The 21,356-nt window shown below is 42.8% G+C and overlaps 1 protein-coding gene and 1 long non-coding RNA gene across 9 annotated transcripts in view; one reads left to right on the forward strand and one right to left on the reverse strand.

The window, feature by feature from the left end:
- Positions 1 to 21,356, reverse strand: part of adck1 (aarF domain containing kinase 1) — a 586,674-nt gene that overhangs the window by 298,399 nt on the left and 266,919 nt on the right. For all 5 annotated transcript variants that reach the window (XM_068038603.1, XM_068038599.1, XM_068038600.1 and 2 more), the window contains exon 5: positions 6,216 to 6,374. In XM_068038603.1, the coding sequence (XP_067894704.1) occupies positions 6,216 to 6,374 (159 nt within the window). The remainder of the gene's footprint in view (positions 1 to 6,215; positions 6,375 to 21,356) is intronic.
- The window catches only part of LOC137373598 (uncharacterized), a 42,624-nt gene that overhangs the window by 5,786 nt on the left and 15,482 nt on the right, over positions 1 to 21,356 (forward strand). For all 4 annotated transcript variants that reach the window (XR_010975655.1, XR_010975657.1, XR_010975656.1 and 1 more), the window contains exon 2: positions 9,122 to 9,475. This is a non-coding gene — a long non-coding RNA (uncharacterized lncRNA). The remainder of the gene's footprint in view (positions 1 to 9,121; positions 9,476 to 21,356) is intronic.

The raw sequence follows: 21,356 nt of genomic DNA on the forward strand, positions 1-21,356 counted from the left end.
ATGAGGTAGCAAACCACTTGTGTAACAAAATACAACTCTTTATTTAACAGAGATCAAAGGTAAGCAATTATGCTACTAACAATATATTAATTAAATCAGAGTAGCCAGTATTAATTCCCAATTATCTTGGCTGTTGCTGTCCAAGGACACAGTTCAATAACTGTGAATTCAATTTGGCTTTCCAATTGGTGCTGTTAGGCTTTTATGATCTAATCATACTCAACACTCTCAGGCAATTATCCACACCAGAAGACAGACATCCCACGGAAATTAGCAACACAGAGGAATCACATTCAGGCCTAATATAATTTCTTTGCTTTAAACAATTGCGAACTAGTCTTAAACAATTCCGAAACATTGAGTTGTTTTTCTTAAAGCTGAAATTCTGCCAAAACACCCTTTTATTAACCAGGGTTATCAATGGAGGTACAATACTGTACAGAGTCCAACATCATGGAAACCTTGAAGTGAGAAGGTTCAAGAAAGGACTCACCTTCACTTCCCCATTATCCAAGCTTCCTTGGGAGAAAAAAATGTTTTATTAAGTACATGAGGCAAATTGTGATGATCTATGGTAAGGAGAAGCATAAAGGGCTCAATGGTGTTTACTGACTCCATGCTTTCTAATGTTTTCATGATAAAGCTCTATCTCCTAACCTATCACTGCAACCAACAGTGTGCATCGAACAGAATTTCGGTCTCTTACTAACTAAAACTCTTTTTTTTACAATCTGCTTTACCTTCCTCACCATCCTCAGATCACAATCACTATATAGTTCCGATAGGTCAAGTTTCTCCTCCCTCATTTTCTCCACATTTTTTCTACCAGCCCAAAGAAACAAAGCACTCAAAGAAAAGCATAGAAGCAATTTAATTATTAGTAATTTTGGTGAACAGTGAAGAAATATGCTTTTTAAGCCTGACCTCAAGCTTGCATCCCTCATTAAGTCCACATGTGCCACATTCACAATTGAGAAAATGGTGCACAGTGTGTTGATAGAAGGACAGGTTGACAACATTGAACTAATCTAACTAGATACTGGAATAGGAAGACAGTGGGGTTAGTACTCTGGATGAGACAATATGGACCTTTGTCATCTGAACCTATCTTGCGAAATGTGCTGATACCTAGTTTCGCCCCAAAAAGATGTTGAGGCTGGGGATGAACTGAAAATTTCAAATTTTGAAATGGACAGACTTTTGTGAGCGAAGGGTAGAAAGGGTTATGGAATCAAAGTGGGTAGATGAAGTTAAGTTACAGATCAGCCATGATCTAACTGAATGAAGGCACAGATTCAAGGGGCTGAATGGCATTTTCTGTTCCAATGTTCCTGCACCTCCACTGAATATCTGGGTGTCTAATGGACACTTTTCTGTCAATTTACCCATTTTGCATTCCATATTGTAACTTTTCCTGTAAAATAGAGAAGCCCCTTTGGGATATGGCAGTAATCCTTCCTTCAAGGTCAGGCATTTTGCTCAGAGAAGGAAAGAAAGGTATGGAGACATTTGGGAAAAAGAGTCAAGCTGGCCAGCAAATCCCATATTCACATACGCTTTTACAGAAAGGAAAAACTTGAATTTAAATAGCACCTTTTACGATTTCAGGACATTTCAGAACACTTACAGCCAATGAAAATTGAAGTGCAGTTTATGTTGTTTTGTAGGCAAATGTTCATTTTATATCCAAACGTGGGGGAGTGACAGATACACCAGTAGACCTGTGCTCCACTCAGGTTTTTATTAATTCATGGGATGTGGGCATCGCTGGCCAGGCCAGCATTTATTACCCATCCCTAATTGCCCTCGAGAAAGTGGGGGTGAGCTGCCTCTTGAACCGCTGCAGTCCATGTGGGGTAGGTAAGCCCACAGTGCTGTTAGAAAGGGAGTTCCAGGATCTTGACCCAGTGACAGTGAAGGAATGGGGATATAGTTCCAAGTCAGGATGGTGTGTGACTTGGAGGGGAACTTGCAGGTGGAGGTGTTCCCATGCATCTGCTGCTCTTGTCCTTCGAGTTGGTAGAGGTCGCGGGTTTGGAAGATGCTGTCTAAGGAGCTTTAGTGCATTGCTGCAATGCATCTTGTAGATGGTACACACTGCTGCCACTGTGCGTCGGTGGTGGAGGGAGTGAATGTTTATGGATGGGGTGCCAATCAAGCGGGCTGCTTTGTCCTGGATGGCGTCGAGCTTCTTGAGTGTTGTTGGAGCAGCACCCATCCAGGCAAGTGGAGAGTATTCCATCATATTCTTGACTTGTGCCTTGTAGATGGTGGACAGGCTGTGGGGCCTCAGGAGATGAGTTACTCGCCGCAGGATTCCTAGCCTCTAACTTGCTCTTGCAGCCACGGTATTTATATGGCTACTCCAGTTCAGTTTCTGGTCAATGGTAACCCCTAGGATGTTGATAGAGAGGGATTCAGCAATCGTAATGCCATTGAATGTCAAGGGGAGATGGTTAGATTCTTTCTTGTTGGAGATGGTCATTGCCTTGGCACTTGTGTGGCACAAATGTTACTTGCCACTTATCAGCCCAAGCCTGGATATGGTCCAGGTCTTGCTGCATTTCTACACGGACTGCTTCAGTATCTGAGGAGTCACAAATGGTGCTGAACATTGTGCAATCATCACAATGGTTGATGAGGCTTTAATTCTTGATTTGAATGCCAATTGTTTTTATCCATGCCGCTTAGTCCAGATAAAATTATTCCACCATGTGGTGATTTTACATACACCATAGGACAGAGGTTATGGTTGCTACCCAATGTGGCACAAAACCACACACACCAGAAAATACCGTGTTTTATCTCTAATCTGTGCTGAGTTCGTCGATTGCAGCCTTGGCAAACCTTGAGGCACTACAAACAGCGAACAACAACAACTTGCATTTATAGAGCACCTTCAATATAGCAAAATGTCCCATGGTGCTTTACAGGAGTATTATCAGCCAATATTTGACACCAAGCCACATAAGGAAATCTTAAGCCAGGTTGGTCAAAGATATAGGTTTTAATGTGTGTCTTAAAGGAGGAGAGAGAGGTAGAGCGGCGGAGAGGTTTAGGGAGGGAATTCCAGAGCATCGGGCCTCGGCAGCTGAAGGCACGGCCACCAATGGTGGAGCGATTAAAATCAAGCATGCGAAAGAGGCCAGAGTTGGTGCAGAGATCTTGAGAGATTATTTGGCCGGCGGATATTACAGAGATAGAGAGAGATGAGGCGGAGGGATTTGAAAAGAAGTGAATTAAGAAGTAGCAAGTGCTTGCGTGTGGGCATCAGGTGACAGCAGGAGTGATGATGTCCTCCATACTCAAATAGAACAGCCACTCTTGTGCAGCACTGGACAGCAGCTGATGGATATTGGCTTGTGGGACTCAGGAGAGGAAGGGTAATATCTGGAGAAAAATAACTTGCAATACCATATGTTCAGGGTGTGGCATCAACCTGGACAAGATCATGGTCAGATCCTTAACTAATTGAACTTCTATACAATGTGGGTTCATAGACCAATAACCAATCCAGGCCACAGAGGGTAAGAGAGTCCTCACCGATATCTATCATTATGGAATAGTTGCTCTTTAAATTAAAAAAATGACGAAGTTCATAATGCATAGATCACATGGAACACAAACAAAAGTGCTTTAATACCAGCAGTTTGTGTGAAATCTTACAAAGTGAATTGGTTAGGGTTTATGTGAATTAATGTCCTCATCTGCCAGGTTCCTAATTGCCTCAGGCATCAGCATATCTACATTTAGTGTTTATGGATAGAGGCACAACATTAAAAATGCTAAATTTGGGAGAATTTGCTCAATGACGTGCCCATTCCTGGGGAGTTTGTCTTTCTCTACTATCAATACAATTTATCCTGACAAGCTTCCAGGTTCAATAAAATTATAACTGTGCAGGCTTTTGGATGTCACTGCTGCCTTTGTGTCTATGCAGTTACATTGTGCTGCTGCTATTAGAATTCTTCTCAAGCCCACGCGGATGTTTGTGTATGGGTAACACGAAAAGTTCCTTTTCTACTCCTTCCCCAACCACTCCCTCTTGCATCACTATCTATTATCCATGGGGTGGTGACAGGGGAAGGAGAACTGCTCCCAGTCTTTCTTCAATTCTCCTCAGCAACCAGCCATCACCTAGCCTGGGGTTGCGGGCTGGTTGCGAGTTTGGAGTTAGGGTCCATAAGAGGAGAAAACTGTACTCAATGTCCAACCAATGGATTGTTTTTGCATTTGCTCTCAGGAGGTGGGTGATTCTGGCAAAGCCAGGATGACTTGTCCATGCCTAGTTGTCCAGAGAAGGTCACGGTGGGCTTTCCACTTGGAATTGCAATCACACATAGGCCAGAGAGGGAGGCAGTTTCCCTTAAGATTTTTTAATTTATGAAAACCCAGCTGCTTTTTTGTATGGGCATTTTGTTCTGATGCCAGCCCACAAAATCGCCAGATGTATCAAATTCAATGTCAAAACTTACTCCATTCATCACCTTAAACATTCACTCCCTCCACTACTAGCACACAGAGCATACCATCTACAAGATGCATCGCAGCAACTCACCAACGCTCCTTCAACAGCACCTTCCGAACCCGCGACCTAGAAGAAGGGCAGCAGACGCATGGGAACACCATCACCTGCAAGTTCCCCTCCAATTCACACATCATCCTGACTTGGAACTACATCACCATTCCTTCATTGCATTGGGTCAAAATCCTGGAGCACCCTCTCTCATAGCACTGTGGATGTACCTACACCCCATGGACTGCAGCAGTTCAAAAAGGCGGCTCAACACCACCTTAAGGGCAATTAGGGATGGGCAATAAATTCTGGCCCAGCCAGCAACACCCACATTTCAGAATGAATAAATAATTCAAGAAAATTTGCTATTTGAACACACAACATCTGGGTTTCTAGCCAGTCACAGCCACTGCACTGTCATAGCCTATTCCTGGTCAGAATTTTAGGGGGGATATGCGTGGAAAGTTCTTTACGCAGAGGGTGGTGGGTGCCTGGAACGCGTTGCCAGCGGAGGTGGTAGACGCGGGCACGATAGCGTCTTTTAAGATGTATCTAGACAGATACATGAATGGACAGGAAGTAAAGAGATACAGTCCCTTAGAAAATAGGCGACAGGTTTAGATAGAGGATCTGGATCGGCGTAGGCTTGGAGGGCCGAAGGGCCTGTTCCTGTGCTGTAATTTTCTTTGTTCTTTGTTTTATTATGGCCGTGAAGATGAAGCTATATTTCTTTTGAAACTCTTTTCTTTAGAAAAGAGAAGGCGTTGGGGTGACCTAATAAAGGTCTTTAAAATTATAAAGGGGTTTGATAAGGTAGATGTCAAGAAGGTGTTTCCATTTGTCAGGGAGACCAAAACTAGGGGCATAAATATAAGATAATCCAATAAGGAATCCAGGAGAAACTTCTTTCCCAGAGAGTGGTTCGGATGTGGAACTCGGTACCAGAAGGAGTAATTGAGACGATTTGCATAGAGCATTTAAGGGAAAGCCAGATAAATACATGACGGAGAAAACAATAGAAGGAAATGCTCATAGGGTTAGTGGAAGAGGAGTGACAGAAGGCTTGTGCAGAGCAGAAACACCAGTGTAGAGCAGCTGGGCCAAATGGCCTGTTTCTGTGTTGTGCATTCTATTTACTTCTATGTAATAAAATAACTGTCCTGGGTGATCCTTAAGATGTAGCGACTTAAAAATGCGGAAGTAATCATGTTACATTGCAGAGCAAAGCATCGAAAACATTAGGCATGAATTTCTTGTCAACTATTATATCACTAGACTGTAAAAACAAAGCATCAACAACTTGCATTTATATTGCGCCTTTAACACAGTAAAACGTCCCAATATTCTTCACAGGAGTATTGGAAAACAAAATTTGACACTGAACCACATAACGAGATATTAGGGCAGGTGGCCAAAAGCTTGGTCAAGGTAGGATTTAAGGAGCATCTTACAGGAAGAGAGAGAGGTAGATAGGTGGAGAGGTTTAGAGAGGGGATTTCAGAGCTTAGTACCTCAGCAACCGAAGGACAGCTGCCAATGGTGGAGCAACTAAAATCGGGATGCGCAACAGGCTAGAATTGGAGGATTTCAAAAGCAAGACAAACTAGCGCATGTGTCATTTTCAGGGATCCAGTTATCTGGATCACTCCAAATAACATTGTCTTTGCTTCTAAAGGTTTAATTAAAGTTTTCCATTTACCTCCATCAAAACGATGTCCTTGGCACATTGACTCTGCACTTTTGGGTGCTGGACTTTGACTGCCACTGTCCTTCCATCATGCAACACTGCCTTGTGGACTTGGGCCCAGGACGCTGCACCCAGTGGGTTTTCTTCAAAGCTGACAAACAGCTGAGAAATCTGTGAAAATACAAGCAGTCTTTGTTGATTGTCCATTGCTCTATGAAGTGGTGTACACCAGACTGATCTCTTTAGTTTTAAGAGTTTTTCGGAATAGGAAAAATCCTCTGGTCTCAACAAAGTTGTCCTTTTCTGACAGGCCAATGCCATGTATCCATCTCAAACCCTCTCCCTCCAAGAAGCATTATTCCATCAACTTCCATAACCTTCCAAAAGTCTACCAGCCTCTCTGCCTCTCTCTCCTCTAAGTTACTCCTTAAAACTGACCTCTTTGAACAAGCCTTTGGTTACCTGTCCTAATATCTCCATTTATGGCTCGGTGTCAAATTTTGTTTGATAACACTCTTGTGAAGCGCCTGGAGGCATTTTACTACATTGAAGGCGCTATGCAAATGCAAGTTGTTCTTGTGTGCGACTTGGAGGGGAACTTGGAAGTGATGGTGTTCTTATAATAATTGCCTTCTGTCCTTCTTGGTGAATGAGGTCACATGGCTACGAGGTGCTGTCTAAGTAACTACATAAAGCAACTACCAAGTTGCCCCTTTTCTGACAGACCAATCCTATCTTCACACCAAGTTCCCTCAAACCTTCTCTCACTAGTTATCATTTGTACTGTGAATTCATATGAATTTCTCGAATTTCATTCCCAAAAGCAAAGAAAAAAAAGACTTGCATTTATATAGCGCCTTTCACTACCACCGGACATCTCAAAACGCTTTACAGCCAAGCCAATGAAGTGCTTTTTGAAGTGCAGTCACTGTTGAAATGCAAGAAATGTGGCAGCCAGTATGCGCAAAGCAAACGCCCACAAACAGCAATGTGATGATAACCAGATAATTTATTTTTGTGATTTGACTAAGGGACAAATAATGGCCAGGACACGGGGGATTACTCTCCTACTCATCTTTAAAATAGCACCATGAGCTCCTTTACATCCACCTGAGCAGGCAGATGGGGCCTCGGTTTAATGTTTCATCTAGAAGACAGCACTTCCAGCAGTGCAGTGCTCCATGTGACTCAGAGGCAAGTATGTTACCAACTGAGCCACAGCAGACACTGACAAAGTTGACTAGCCTTTGTGTAAAATGTGCCCATGTTAAGCAAGCACTCACCATATACAGAACTGCCACTTGGGGCAATTACCAGAGGCTATATGGAGATCATGGAACTAGATCAGAGAAAGAGTCCTCAGGGTTCATGAGAATAGGGGAGAAAAGGAAAGAGAAGCACGGAATGATGATCACAATCTCACCATTCTACAGAATTAAATATGTCTCTAAGAATACCCTGCTTAAATATGCTGATGGGAAAAAAGCTAATGCAATGGAATTTTGAAAATCAACAAGGGAGAGAAAAATGCTGAGGATTGCTTTCATCCTCATCATACTCCACTAGCACAAAAGCTTACCAGCACTGCTTAATGCTACCAACTGTGTTAATAGCACCTGGCTTTGACAGAAATTGGAGGCAGTATTTGTGTTTCTTTCACACGTGTGATGGGCTAATGCTTTTCCAGATGATGTCCTACAGGGTTTCCTGATTGTGCTTTTATTTCCGCTGCAACAGTTATGATGGAGTGACCTATATAAGGTACAAGTGAAGCAGGAACAATCCCAGATGGGACAGACGGCACATACAGCACATCTGGTCTAAATAACCAATATCATGAATGGAAATATCACACTGGTGCAGTGGTTGGAGTTAAGTGAATTGACTAAGGGAGGGGCAGCTTTATTCACTGTGTGGTTTTTATAGCACCTGACTTGTAAGAGCGTAATACCGATATTTGATGCCGAGGCTGGAAAATATATTTGTTTCCACACCTTGATAAAAAAATATAGCAATGTGCAGAAACATGAGAGTAGTAATTGGTGCCCGGTACCCTAGTTATGTGTATATTATATATATATATATAGATTAGGGTTTGGTTAATCTCATGAGTAAAGTTTGACCAAATGAAATGGTTAAAAGTTGCTTATTCCCAAGATAGTTTAGGGTTTCGTGTGTCAGGGTGCAACTTTAGCTGACACTGTGTTCTAATTTTCTGCTGTAACACTGGATGTAAGATTCGTGACTTGGGTTCACAGCCATGCTTGGGAAATGTTAGTCAAGGCAGTTTTGACATAAGGGATGGAACAATGGTCAGCACGATAAAAACAGGCGGCATATGTTGTTTTGATAGGAAATGGGAATATTGGTCACAATAATCAATTGTCAATAACAGTGTTTCATAAAAAGCACACTATTAGAGCTCAAGTCTTTTTTATTACTAATTTGTAGCCAAGCTTAGAACTGGAAAGGAACAATAATGAAGGTTTCTACCCAGGGATTGGAAACATGGCTGTATTATGTATTTCTCTGTATGTCTCCTGTTTCAAGATATTATGTGCACTTGGTCTTGGTATCATACAATAAATGGAGAACGAATGGAGAATGTTGTAAACCATAAACAGTACTGTTGGTATACCTATACCATACAGACTGCAGCAGTTCAAGAAGGCAGCTCATCACCACCTTCTCAAGGGCAATTAAAGATGGGCAATAAAGGCTGGCCTTGCCAGCGATGTTCACATCCCATTAACAAATTTAAAAGAAACAATCTGGTGTTAGGAATTAAATTTGTTACATTGGACCAATGACTTTGAGGTTGTCTGTTTAAATCCTATTATGGCAAGTTAGGAAAATGAATTTAATAAAGAAGATACTTTGTGGGCTGGTGTCAGCAAAATAACCATTAAATTTTTCAGATTAATGTAAAAATGCGGCTGGTTCACTAATGGCCTTGATTTGAACCCCACAAAAAAAATCATGGAATGTACAAGTACTGGAAGAGACCAGTCAGGGAAGGAAGCCAGAGGAAAGATGAGAATATCTGCCCTCAACATCAAGGCAGCTTTCAACTAAGTGTGGGACAAAGAAGCCATTGTAAAACTGAAGACATTGGGGGCCAGAAGGAAAGCCTCCAGTGCCTGGAGTAATGCCAGCACAAAGGAAGGGGATGGTTTACAGCCACAGGACATCACTGCAGGATCTCCGCAGGTATGTGTCCTCAGATCAACCATCTTCAACTCCTTCATCCATGACCTACCCTGCATTATAAGGTAAGAAGTGGGACATTGACAACTTCTTACTGTTTAGTTTCTTTAACAATTCTTCCGATAATCAAGTTACCCAACTCACTCTACTGTGGATCCAGATTTACATTGACAAGTGGCAGGTAGCATTCACACCACATAACATAGAATCATAGAAAGATTTAAGGCATAAAAGGAGGCCATTTGACCCATCATATCCATGTCGGATGAAACAAACAATCCAGCCTATTTCTACTTTCCAGGTCAATAGCCCTGTAGGTTATGGCAACTCGAGTCCATATTCAAGTGTTTTCTTAAATGCGAGGAGGGTTCCTGCCTCTGATACCCTTTCAGGTAGTGAGGTCCAGACCCCACCACCCTCCGGGTGAATAATTTCATCCTCAACTCCCCTTTAATCCTTCCACCAATTACTTTAAACCTATACCCCTGGTTATTGACCTTTCTAAGGGGAATAGGAAATGTGCCTGATAAAGACCATCTCGAAAGAGAGAAAGACCAGCCATCTCCCCTTGATCTTCAACAGCACCATCATCAAGTCACTAACCATCAACATCTTGGAAGTCACCATTAACCAGAAATTGAAATAGGCCAGCTAAATCAACACCGCTGTTATAAAACCAGGGCAGAGACTAGCTATTTTGTGATGACTATCTCACCTCCTGATCACTTAGAACCTTGTGAGATGTAAGATGGCACATGCACCATTCACCTGATGGGTATCAGCTGTAAAAGCATTCAAGAAGTTCAACTCCATCCAAAAGAGAAGTTGACTTGATTGATGCCCCGATACTCAATATCCACCAAGTCCATCATCAGCACATTATGGCAAATGCATGTCCATAACTGGCAACCGTATGTAGGATCACCAGGATGCATTGTATCATGTCACCAACAGAGACATACCACTCTCACCAGCTACCTCAACAAACAACAATGATAGAGCCATATTACCATGGGAACGCCAACACGTCTGCGTTTCGCTCCAAGCCATCCATCATCCTGACTTGGATATATATTGCCATCCCTTCATCATCATTGAGTTGATATCCTGGAACTCTCTAACACCATTATACCACAAGAACTGCAGTGGTTCAAGGAGAATTATAGAATAGTTACAGCACAGAAGGAGGCCAATCGACCTGTCGAACCCAAGTCGGCTTGCTGCAAGAGCAATTCAGCTCGTGCCACCACCCCGCCCTTTCCCCATACCCCTGCAAATCTTTTCCCTTCAGGTACTTATCCAGTTCCCTTTTGAAAGCCATGCTTTAATCTGGCTCCACCACACTCTCAGGCAGTGCATTCCAGATCATAACCACTCACTGCATAAATAAGTTTTTCCTCATGTCAACCTTGATTCTTTTGCCATTCACCTTAAATCTGTGTCCTCTGGCTCCCAATGGGAACAATTTCTCTCCATCTACTCTGTTTAGACCTCTCATGATTTTGAACACCTCTTTCAAATCTCCTCTCGACCTTCTCTTCTCTAAGGAAGACAACCACCACCTTCTCAGGGCAACCAGGGATGCGTAATAAATGCAGATCTGCCACCACTTCCCACATCCTAAGAACAGAGAGCAAAAACATGCGTTGTCTTTTCTCCCAATGTAAATACTCCACTGTCTGCACTTTTGTGCCAAATGATTGTTGGATGAGTAAATTCTAAATAGGTGCAGCAATTGATGAAAATAGAAGTAATTGAGATTATAATGAGATATGAGTGCATTGACAACATTCTCCCAAAATTATTCCTTGTACTAATTTAATACAGATTTTGATGGAGTTATGAAAACATGCAAGTCAGCAGAGAGAGAAATTTCAGATGAACATTAAAATATAAACAATTTCAGGGATAGCGAGTTTAAGTTAAGTGAATATTGAATCCATATCGGCCGTAGGTTTGACGTTGATTAGAATTACTGAAACTAGAGAAAAAGATATAAAAGGTGTCCGTATACTGAGACTACGAAGCTATTTTTATTCATTGAAATTGTAATATAAAAAGGAAATGAAAACTGAAAGTCATTGCCAGAAAATAAATGTACTCCTTAGCTTCAGTCAATGAACCATCTTATCAATTCTGGGCAATGAACGTGAAAGTGACGTTTAAAACCCATCTTTTACAGGTGGTCATTTCTCAATTGTGAATGTGTTTTTCCCTTCCATTTTGTGGGGGAAATGAATTTTATTAAGCTTTTGCAATTGCATTATGTCTGGCCCTCGGGGTACTGAATTTATTTGCACAGCTCGCAATACAGAACCTTTTTCTGTCACAAACTCAGCGTTTGCAAAAGGTAAGCTCAGGAAAATTGGGAGCTATCCAGCAATAACTGAGGAACATACTTCACGTGTCAGAAAACAAATCAGGTTCATTACTATTCAATCACCTGAAGCAACAGTAGGAAGATTGCAGTCTCTCGTTAACTATTTGATTTAAAGGGGGATTGCTATATTCTGCTTAAAAACAATAGGTGTGCAAATTAGATCACGTTTCTGAACATAGCATATACACTATAGACATAAGGTAGGTCTTTCTTTGGACCATAGTGCATGAGGTTTCATCACATAATCTCCCGCTTCTAGCCAGCCACCCCTCACACTCCTGCCAGTGGTCACCTGATACATCAGTCCATCAATATCCACAATCCGCTGCGCCCCAGAAACCGCTCTATCCATCACTGTGGCCATGTGTACTTTGCATCCTTTGCCTTCCTAACCAAACTGGGCTCATTCCTGAGTGCTATGAAACTAGAGAAGAAAATGTCGCCACAGTTTTTCTCCTGGATTGCTCACAGCGGCGTCCAGCGGAATTAGTCTTTCATTCCGGGAGACACCAGTGCAATCTGGGAAGGCTGGCAACCCTAATAGGAAACCATGTAGAGAATAGGTAATTTAATCCATCAAGTTCATTCCTTCCACAGGTTGCGTTCAATCTTCCCTGTCATTCGAGTTGCCCCATCCACTTAATCTCCAGGAGAAAGTTCAATACAAATATCCCAGCTCTCTTAACATGAAGAAGCAGAACTCTAGAATATTCTTAAATTCTCGATCTCCGCAATTCAATCCTGGAAAGTTGCATTGGACGAGCAGCATTTTTTTTTGTGCTGATGTTAGAACCACTGTGTTCCCTGGAGCATTTGACTTATCTGTGTCTATACGTCTGCTTATAACCTTCATTCCTACTTTGAAACAGATAAAAGGGGAAGATTTGCATTTATATTGTGCCTTACCATATATCTGAGAGAATCTCAGAGCCTTCCACGTATAATGAATTACTCTGATGTACAGTCACTGTTATGCAGGCAAACAGATATCCATCATCCAGCACTTTCTAGAGGATTAATCAGCACTGCAATCATATTATTTGCAACAACACCACCACGATCAAACACATACTGTCTCATTCTTTTTTTAAATTTTGAGTCACATTTTCTGTTAAAAATGTCATTATTAAAAACTGAAAATGGTGCAGTTCTAATTTGCAAACCACTTTTTTTTGTTTTATCCTCAATTAATTTTTCTTGCCAATTTTCTTCACTTCCTCAAGGCACTGAATATTCACAGAAAATTATACCACAGGCAACAAGCTTCCTCCGCTGCTTCAGCCAAGTCTATTATTCATGTGTGAGGGATGTCAGGCTATTCATTGGGGACCACAGCCAAACCCAATACTGTTCTCACCAACCTCCACACAGGCACACTTCCTGTAGGGGCTGTGAGGGGTCACTGATTTGCCTTCCTAACGAAACAACAACTTGTATTTATATAGCACCTTTAACGTTATAAAACTTCACAGGAACGTAATCAATCAAAATTTGACACTGCACTACATAAAGATATTAGAACAGGTGACCAAAGGTTTGGTCATAGAGAACAGAAAGTGCTGGAAACACTCAGCAAGTCTGGCAGAATTTATATAGAGAGAAACAGAGTTAACATTTCAGGTCTGTGACCTTTCATCAGAACAGAGAGGTCAAAGAGGTAGGTCTTGAGGAGCCTCTTAAAAGAGGGGAGAGAGGTGGAGAGACAAAGGTTTAGGAAGGGAATTCCAGAGATTAGGGCCTAGGACAAGGATTAGCAACCTTCATGACAAGAGCCACTTTTTCAAATTTAGTCAAAAACGCAATATCGTAAGAGCCACAATGCTGATACTCAAATGCGAATAATAATGAAAAACTAGACAGAGACACATTGAACAACATTTTAAAGGTTTTCACAAAGAAGTTAAATGAATGATACTTTCTCACAAGTACAATGTTAATAAAAGTTTTAGAAAAAGAAGCAGGCTATTTAATTACCATCAAAATGGATCCCATCGATCAAGGTTGGGAGCCACACAATTCCTTAAGGATAAGCTACCATGTAAAAGGCTGGTTAACAAAATTGAGGCTCACGGAATAGGAGGCTGAGTTGTAGTAAATGGTTGCATTTCAGCCTGGAGGATGATAGACAGTGATATTCCTCAAGGTTTAGTGTTGGGATCACTGCTTTTTTTGTTGTATATAAATGACTTGGATCTGAGAATACAGAGTAAAATCTCAAAATTTGCCAATGACACCAAACTTGGAGGTGCAGTAAACAGTGAGGCTAATATGAACAGCCTGCAACAGGACACAGATAGGCTCGCAGAAAGGGCAGACAGGTGGCAGATGGAATTTAATACTGACAAGTGTGAGGTGATGCATTTTGGCAGAAGGAATAGGGAGAGACAATATATATACTTAATGGCACAGTTCTAAAGAGTGTGTAGGAACAGAGGGACCTGGGGGTGCATGTGCATCAATCTTTAAAGGTGGCAGGATATATTGAGGGCTTCATAAATAAAGTCATTGAGTACAAAAGCAAGGAAGTTATGCTGAACCTTTATAAAGCTCTGGTTCCAGTCACTAAACGTGAGGAAGGATGTGAGAGTCCTTGACAGGGTGCAGAGGAGATTTACCAGAATGGTTCCAGGGATGGCGGATTTTAGTTACAAGGTCAGGTTGGAAAAACTGGGGCTGTTCTCCTTAGAACAAAGGCAATTGAGGGGAGATTTAACAAAAATATACAAGTTATGAAAGGCTTAGATAAGTTAGACAAGGAAAAACTGTTTCCATTAACTAATGGTATAAGGACCAGGTGACACAGATTGAAGGTTCTGAGCAAGAGATGCAGGTTGAATTTGAGGAAGAACTTTTTTACGCAGCAAGTAGTGAGCACAGGCCCAATGGATATATGCTAATGAAGCAGAAGGAAACATTCTCAGCCTCCCACTTCATTTTGATGTTTGTCCGCTCGCTGGGTGCCAAAAGGCAGGCTTACCCAATAATATGGTACATACAGCCTTACACTCCCTTATGCCACTCGCCACCTCTTTCACACTCATCAGTTCCGAAACCTTCACCAAGTGCACTAAGGTAGCCGAGGTGATGAATTTGCAGCGGGAGAGTTACAGACCAGCAGGACGTTAAAGGAGTGGAGGGGAACCCGGTCGTTCCTGAGCAGAGGCTGAGGAAATGGCTGTCCAATGGATGAAGGCTCAGAGCTCAAGGGTCTCCTCTGGAAAGAAAGGCATTCAATGAGCATCACACTTGCATGCAGGCACTGAGCTCCATCTTCCAACACATGCAGCAGACGGCAGAAGTCATGGGGGTTCTCTACTGACCTAATTTGCGGTAACATCAAGGAACCCATTTCCTCATTGCAGATGTCAATGGAGCATGTGGCAGCATTCCCACCCACCAATGTCCCAGGACAAGTCAGTTCCTCCTCATTGGAAGCACTGACCACAGGAACAGGAGGAAACCAATCAGCACCTTCAGCCTGTTCTACCATTCAATTAGATCGTGGATAATCTGTGTCTTAACTCCTACTTAGTTCCGTAACACTTAATATCCTTACCTAACAAAAAGTTATCAATCTCAGTTTTGAAATTCTCAATTGACGCCCAACCTCAACAGCTTTTCTTTTTAATGGGAGAGAGTTCTAGATTCCCACTATCCTTTGTGTGAAGAAGTGCTTCATGGTGTCACCCTTGAAAGGACTAACAGCCCTTGAGCTTCTAAGAATGAGCAATGACTTCCAGCTTTCCAACACTTGACATCGGGTTGGAAGAAATGCTCACTGAGGACTTTCTAGTGGGAACTATAAGATCAGCTGTTCAGAGACACCCCCTGGACCCTGGAACAAATACCTGTGACATGGCAGAAGTCTTGCAAAATGATGTGCTATATTCTTTTTAGGACAGCAGCACATGCCACCCTCAGCCCACCTGATGTTGGCTCAGGTTGGAGGCATGGCCAGACTTGCTGGGCAGCTGCGACAGAGATGCAGGCCCTGGCCTAGATACTGAAATCATGAGGTAAAAGCCACCTCAGTCCCCAGAAGCATTTAGTCCACCTATACAGCCAATCGTCTCTCATCAGGCAGGCCATCAGAGGACCACTAGGTTTGGTCATGGGAAAGAATGTTAGATGCACAGCACATTGGTAAGGGGTAGTCAGCGATGGAGAGAGGGCTAGAAAACCAACCATGAAAGAGCTCTACTTGTCAATCATCCCCTTACTTTTAAATGATGTTCACAGGCTAATATAGCATAGCTGTTTTCTGTTCCTTCTGTCCGGTAGTTCGAAGTAGACTTCTGCAGCAACCCGGAAATAAAACGTTCAAGTTGATCAAGTGAATGCTGAGATATCAGCCCAGGTGCAGAGCCCTTTAAAATAAAGCACGTCCAAGATCAGCTCATCCTTGCAACTCAGTAGGTCTAATTTATGTGGACATGTTGTACAGTGGGAGTGACAATGAAAGGAATTTGAATGATTATCATCCCATTAAGATCTACTGTGGATATGTTCTTCTCTATACGCCAGCTACAAGAGAAGTGTAGGGAACAGAGTATACCCCTTTACCTTACTTTTGTAGATCTCACTAAGGCATTCAACACTGTCAGCAGAGCAGGGCTCTACAAGATTGTGGGAAAAATTGGCTGTCCACTGTCTCATCCGCTCCTTCCATGACAACATGCATTGCTCTGTACAGTTTGATGGCTTCACTACCGACCGTTTCGGCGTGAAAAATGGAATGAAACAGGGTTGTGTCCTAGCCCCCACTCTGTTTGGGAACTTCTTCTCAATGTTCCTGACCTTTGTCTTCCCTGCAGATATGGAAGGAGTCTACCTGCAGACTCGGTCAGGTAACAAGCTCCACAATGTATCAAGGCTGAAAATGAAGACAAAAACACCGCATCCTGATCAGAGAGCTCCTCTATGCTGATGATGCTGCGCTAGTTGCTCACACGGACACTCAGCAACAAATACTCATGGACTGTCTCTCCCATGCCTGTAACTTGTTTTCCATGACTAGAAGTGCCAAAAAAATTTTGGTCATGGGACAAGGTGTTGCATCTCCGTCTCTGATCACACTAAATAGCACCCTACTGGAAGCAGTTAGCAAGTTCTGCTATCTTGGGTCCACGGCAGCAAACAATCTGTCCCTTGATGCAGAATTCGATATAAGCAAAATTCTCAAAATGCAAGCTGACCGTTAGGAGCAAGCTGATGGTTTATAAGGCCTGTGTTCTCAGCACCTTGCTGTATGGCTGTGAAACATGGGTGACTTACAGCTACCAGGAAAAGAAACTCAATAATTTCCATCTTCGTTCTCTGTGGCACATAATGGGTATATCCTGGTAGGACAAAATCACAAATGTGGCAGTCCTCTCAAAGTCAGAGCTCCCAAGTGTGCTGGCACTAATCAAACAATGGTAGCTTCAGTGGATCCGACATGTCCGCAGGATGGAAGACTGTCGCATACCCAAGGACCTTCTGCACGGTGAGGTAGCCGGGACCAGACAACAGCGCAGTGCCCAAAGCTCCACTTCAAGGATACTTGCAAGTGTGACATGAAGGCTCTAAATGTCGACCATTGCACCTGGGTGTCACTAGCTGACGAAAGAGGGAACTGGCGACATTTCCTGTGGATTGCGTGCACTGCCATGATGACCAGTTGCTACAGCAGCTTGGCAACAGGCGCCAACATCAAAAATAACAACTCACAGTGTCACTTGGCAGCTTCACATGCTGCACCTGTGGTAGAACCTGCCTCTCAAAGATTGACCTTCACAGCCATCAACAGAGATGCACCAAGAGAAGACACCCCACCTAAATGGATTGTTTGCTGCATGTCCATCATCTTTCATAGATGGAAAAATGCCAACCAACCCGATGATCACTTAATTTTCTTATGTGCAGTACATCCACCAGAAATCTCAGCAGGGTCAAAGCCCAGCAAGAACAGGTCCCATGTCAATATCCCCTGCAGCTTAATGTCCTCTGCTAGCTTGATTTATACGGTCTTCTCACCAACGGTTTTTCACTCAGGCTTCTCAATGGTGAAACTCACTGATTGAGCCACTCAACAAAGATTCTGATATAGTGCAACAAGTTCATGTTGATACAGGTCCCCTCAGCCTTGGCATCTCTTTCAGAACAAGAGAGAAACCCTCAGGGACCAGGGTTTAACAAGTCATCCAAAAACTCTCAGTAGAAATACTGCCTTGCATATCACTCTAAATCTGTTCAGTAACATTAAGATACAGACACAGTAATGTGACTATCCATTGAAAACATTTAATTGGGGAAGAATGGACTTAATCAACCAAAGGTTATGTGTTATCAATCTAACTGTGCTGCATTAACACAGACAGCTGCTTGCAGTCTTCACCTCTCTCAGCCAACGCCTCTATCGGTTCATCTTGTTTTACATTATTTTAATTGAATCTATTTTAATTCACAGAGAGAAGCTGTAAATTTGTTCCAGCAGCAATCCGGTTGATACTTTAACAACACTACAACTTATACAGTGTCTTTGCAAGCAAAATTTAACATCAAGCCACATAAAGAGACATTAGGACATGTGACCAAAAGCTTGGTCAAAGAGGTTGGTTCTAAAAAGCGACTTAAAGGAGGAAAGACAGGTAGAAAGTTGGAGAGGTTTAGGGAGGGAGCTCCACAGCCTGGGATGCTGAATGCACGGCTACCAATGGTGGAGCAATGAAAATCGGGGATATGCACGAGGACTGAATTAGAGGAACACAAAGATTTCAGAGCATTGTAAGGCTGAACACAAGGATGAGAATCTTTAAATCGAGGTGTTACTGGAACTGGGAGCATTACTCCAGTGGCATTTGTTCCTTGTAGGTCTTCCATAATCAGTCTTCCTGAAAAATATAATCTTGCCAGCCTTCACAGGACACACCAGCAGAGACCCACGTTATGGAATCTGGCGCTGTCGTACAATCTCTTATCTTCCCTGTCCCCCAAGGTGCCACAGAATACAGTGAACCAGTTGGGTGCATTGTATGCTTCTTGAGATGTAAAAGCACTGTGACATAAGCAAACGGAAAGACTCAACAGACCCAACATCCAATCATCTTATCTCGTACAAAAGCAGAATAGTGGATGCTGGAAATCTGAATTAAAAACAGAAAATGGTGGAAATACTCATCTGTGGAGGGAGAAGCAGAGTTAATGTTTCAGGTCAATGACTCTGATTCCATCTCTTCTCAAATATGTTCGGTTCAGAAAATGGGACAGGACCAGCAGCGGGGGATGATATTGTCAGGTTTAAAGAAAACCAATGTGTGGGATTTTCCTGTTGCCCAAGTTGAACATTTTCCTCGCTTTTTTGGCACATTAGCAAGCTCATCAAGCAAACGGAGACAACCAAATGCCACAAACTTAGAAGAACATTTCCCACTACAGTCATTGCGTGGGGTTTCTCATTTATGAGACAATTGGTGCTGAATTAGGGCTGGTAGCCCATTCGGACCTAGTTGGGAGTGTAGAAATCTTGCTTGGTAACAGTAGGATTAAGAGCAAATGAGGGTGTCTGTGTATTTATTGAATTTTTTTCTCTCTCCAAAGAAATCCTTTTTGCTGCGAAAATACCTAGATTGCAGCCCAGAGTGTTTCTGAAACTAAGGAGGAGATTAGCCTGAAGCATTTTTTAAATTAATGAGGAGGTTAAACAGTGGGGATTCTATCGAAGATCTTGTTACATCAGAATAGAAGTGAACGGCTGCTCAATTCAAGATCTTCATAGGAAGGGGTGGCCATGCCCTCTCAGTCGGACACTGGGTGGGTTATCAACTGGATATAATTTAATAAGTTTCTGAGAAGGCATTTGATCAAGTTGGGTGTCTGGAGTGTCTGAAGACGACAAAGGTGAATAAGCTTCATGGTGAAGCAGCCAGCTGGACTGGAAGTAATATGAAGGCAGCAATAAAGGACAAGGATCCTCAATTACTTGGGGGCCCAGGGATCGTGGTCTATTTACTTTATAGCAGCCTAGACTTAGACATTACCTAATAGAGGTCTATAAAATAATTTCAGGGCTGGATAGAGTACCTGTTGAGAGACTATTCCAATTTAACAGAACGGGCGGGAGGGTGGGGGGGGTTCATAGAGTCATATAGCACAGAAACAGGCCCTTCGGCCCATTGTGTCTGTGCCAGCCATCAAGCTGCTAACTATTCTAATCCCATTTTCCATAACTTGGCCCGTAGCCTTGTATGCTATGGCGTTTCAAGTGCTCATCTAAATACTTCTTAAATGTTGTGAAGCTTCCTGCCTCTACCACCTCTTCAGGCAGTGCGTTCCAGATTCTAACCACCCTCTGGGTGAAAACATTTTTCCTCAAATCCCCTCTAAACCTCCTGCACCTTATCTTAAATCTATGCCCCCTGGTTATTGACCCCTCCGCTAAGGGAAAAAGTTTCTTCTTATCTAACCTATCAATGCCCCTCATAATTTTGTATACTTCAATCATATCTCCCCTCAACCTTCTCTGCTCTAAGGAAAACAACCCTAGCCTTTTCAGTCCCCCTTTATTGCTGAAATGCTCCAGCCCAGGCAACATCCTGGTGAATCTCCTCTGCACCCTCCCCAGTGCAATCACATCCTTCCTATAGTGTGGTGCCCAGAACTGTACACAATACTCCAGCTGTGGCCTAACTAGCGTTTTATACAGCTAGTGTCAAGAAACACAGGATTAAACTATTTAAGAATAGGATTATAAAGGATGTTAGGCAGCTCTTTTTGCAGAACAATGAGCCTCTGGAATGCATTGTCAGTCAGTGTGCTGGGTGCTGACTCTGACCAGTGGAGTTTTTTTTATTTATTCATTCATGCATAAGTTGTGGGCATCACTGGCAAGGTCAGCATTTATTCCCCATCCCTAGATGCCCTTGAGAAGGTGGTAGTGAGGTCCGTGTGACGTAGGCACACCCACAGCGCTGTTAGGTAGCAGGTTCAGCACTTTGACCCAACAACAATTGAAGGAATGATGATATTTTCCAAATATGGATAGTGTGTGGCTTGGAGGGGGACTTGCTGGTTCCCAGGCATCTGCTGCCCTTATTCTTCTAGGTGGTAGAGGTCGTGGGTTTGGAAGGTGCTGTTGAAGGAATCTTAGTGAGTTGCTGCAGTGCATCTTGTAGATGGTACACACTGCTGTCCACTATGCAACGGTGGTGAAGGGAGTGAATGTTGAAGGTGGTGGATGGGGTGCCAATCAAGTAGGCTGCTTTGTCCTGGATGGTGTCGACTTCTTGATTGTTGTTGGAGCTGCACCCATCCAGGCAGTGGAGAGTATTCCGTCATGCTTCTGACTTGTGCCTTGTAGAAGGTGGATAGGCTTTGGGGTATCAACAGCTGAGGTACTTGCCACAGAATTTCCAGCCTCTGATCTGCTCTTGTAGTCACAGTATATTATATGGCTGGTCCAGTTAAATTTCTGTTCAATGGTGACCATCAGGTAATGAGCATTTTGAAGAAGGCAAAGCCCAGGCATTTCCCCTTGACCGTCAATGGCATTATCACTGCCAGGTCCGCACCCCATCAACATCCTCGCC

This window comes from Heterodontus francisci, chromosome 9 (assembly GCF_036365525.1).
Source record: "Heterodontus francisci isolate sHetFra1 chromosome 9, sHetFra1.hap1, whole genome shotgun sequence".
NCBI classification, from domain to species: domain Eukaryota; kingdom Metazoa; phylum Chordata; class Chondrichthyes; order Heterodontiformes; family Heterodontidae; genus Heterodontus; species Heterodontus francisci.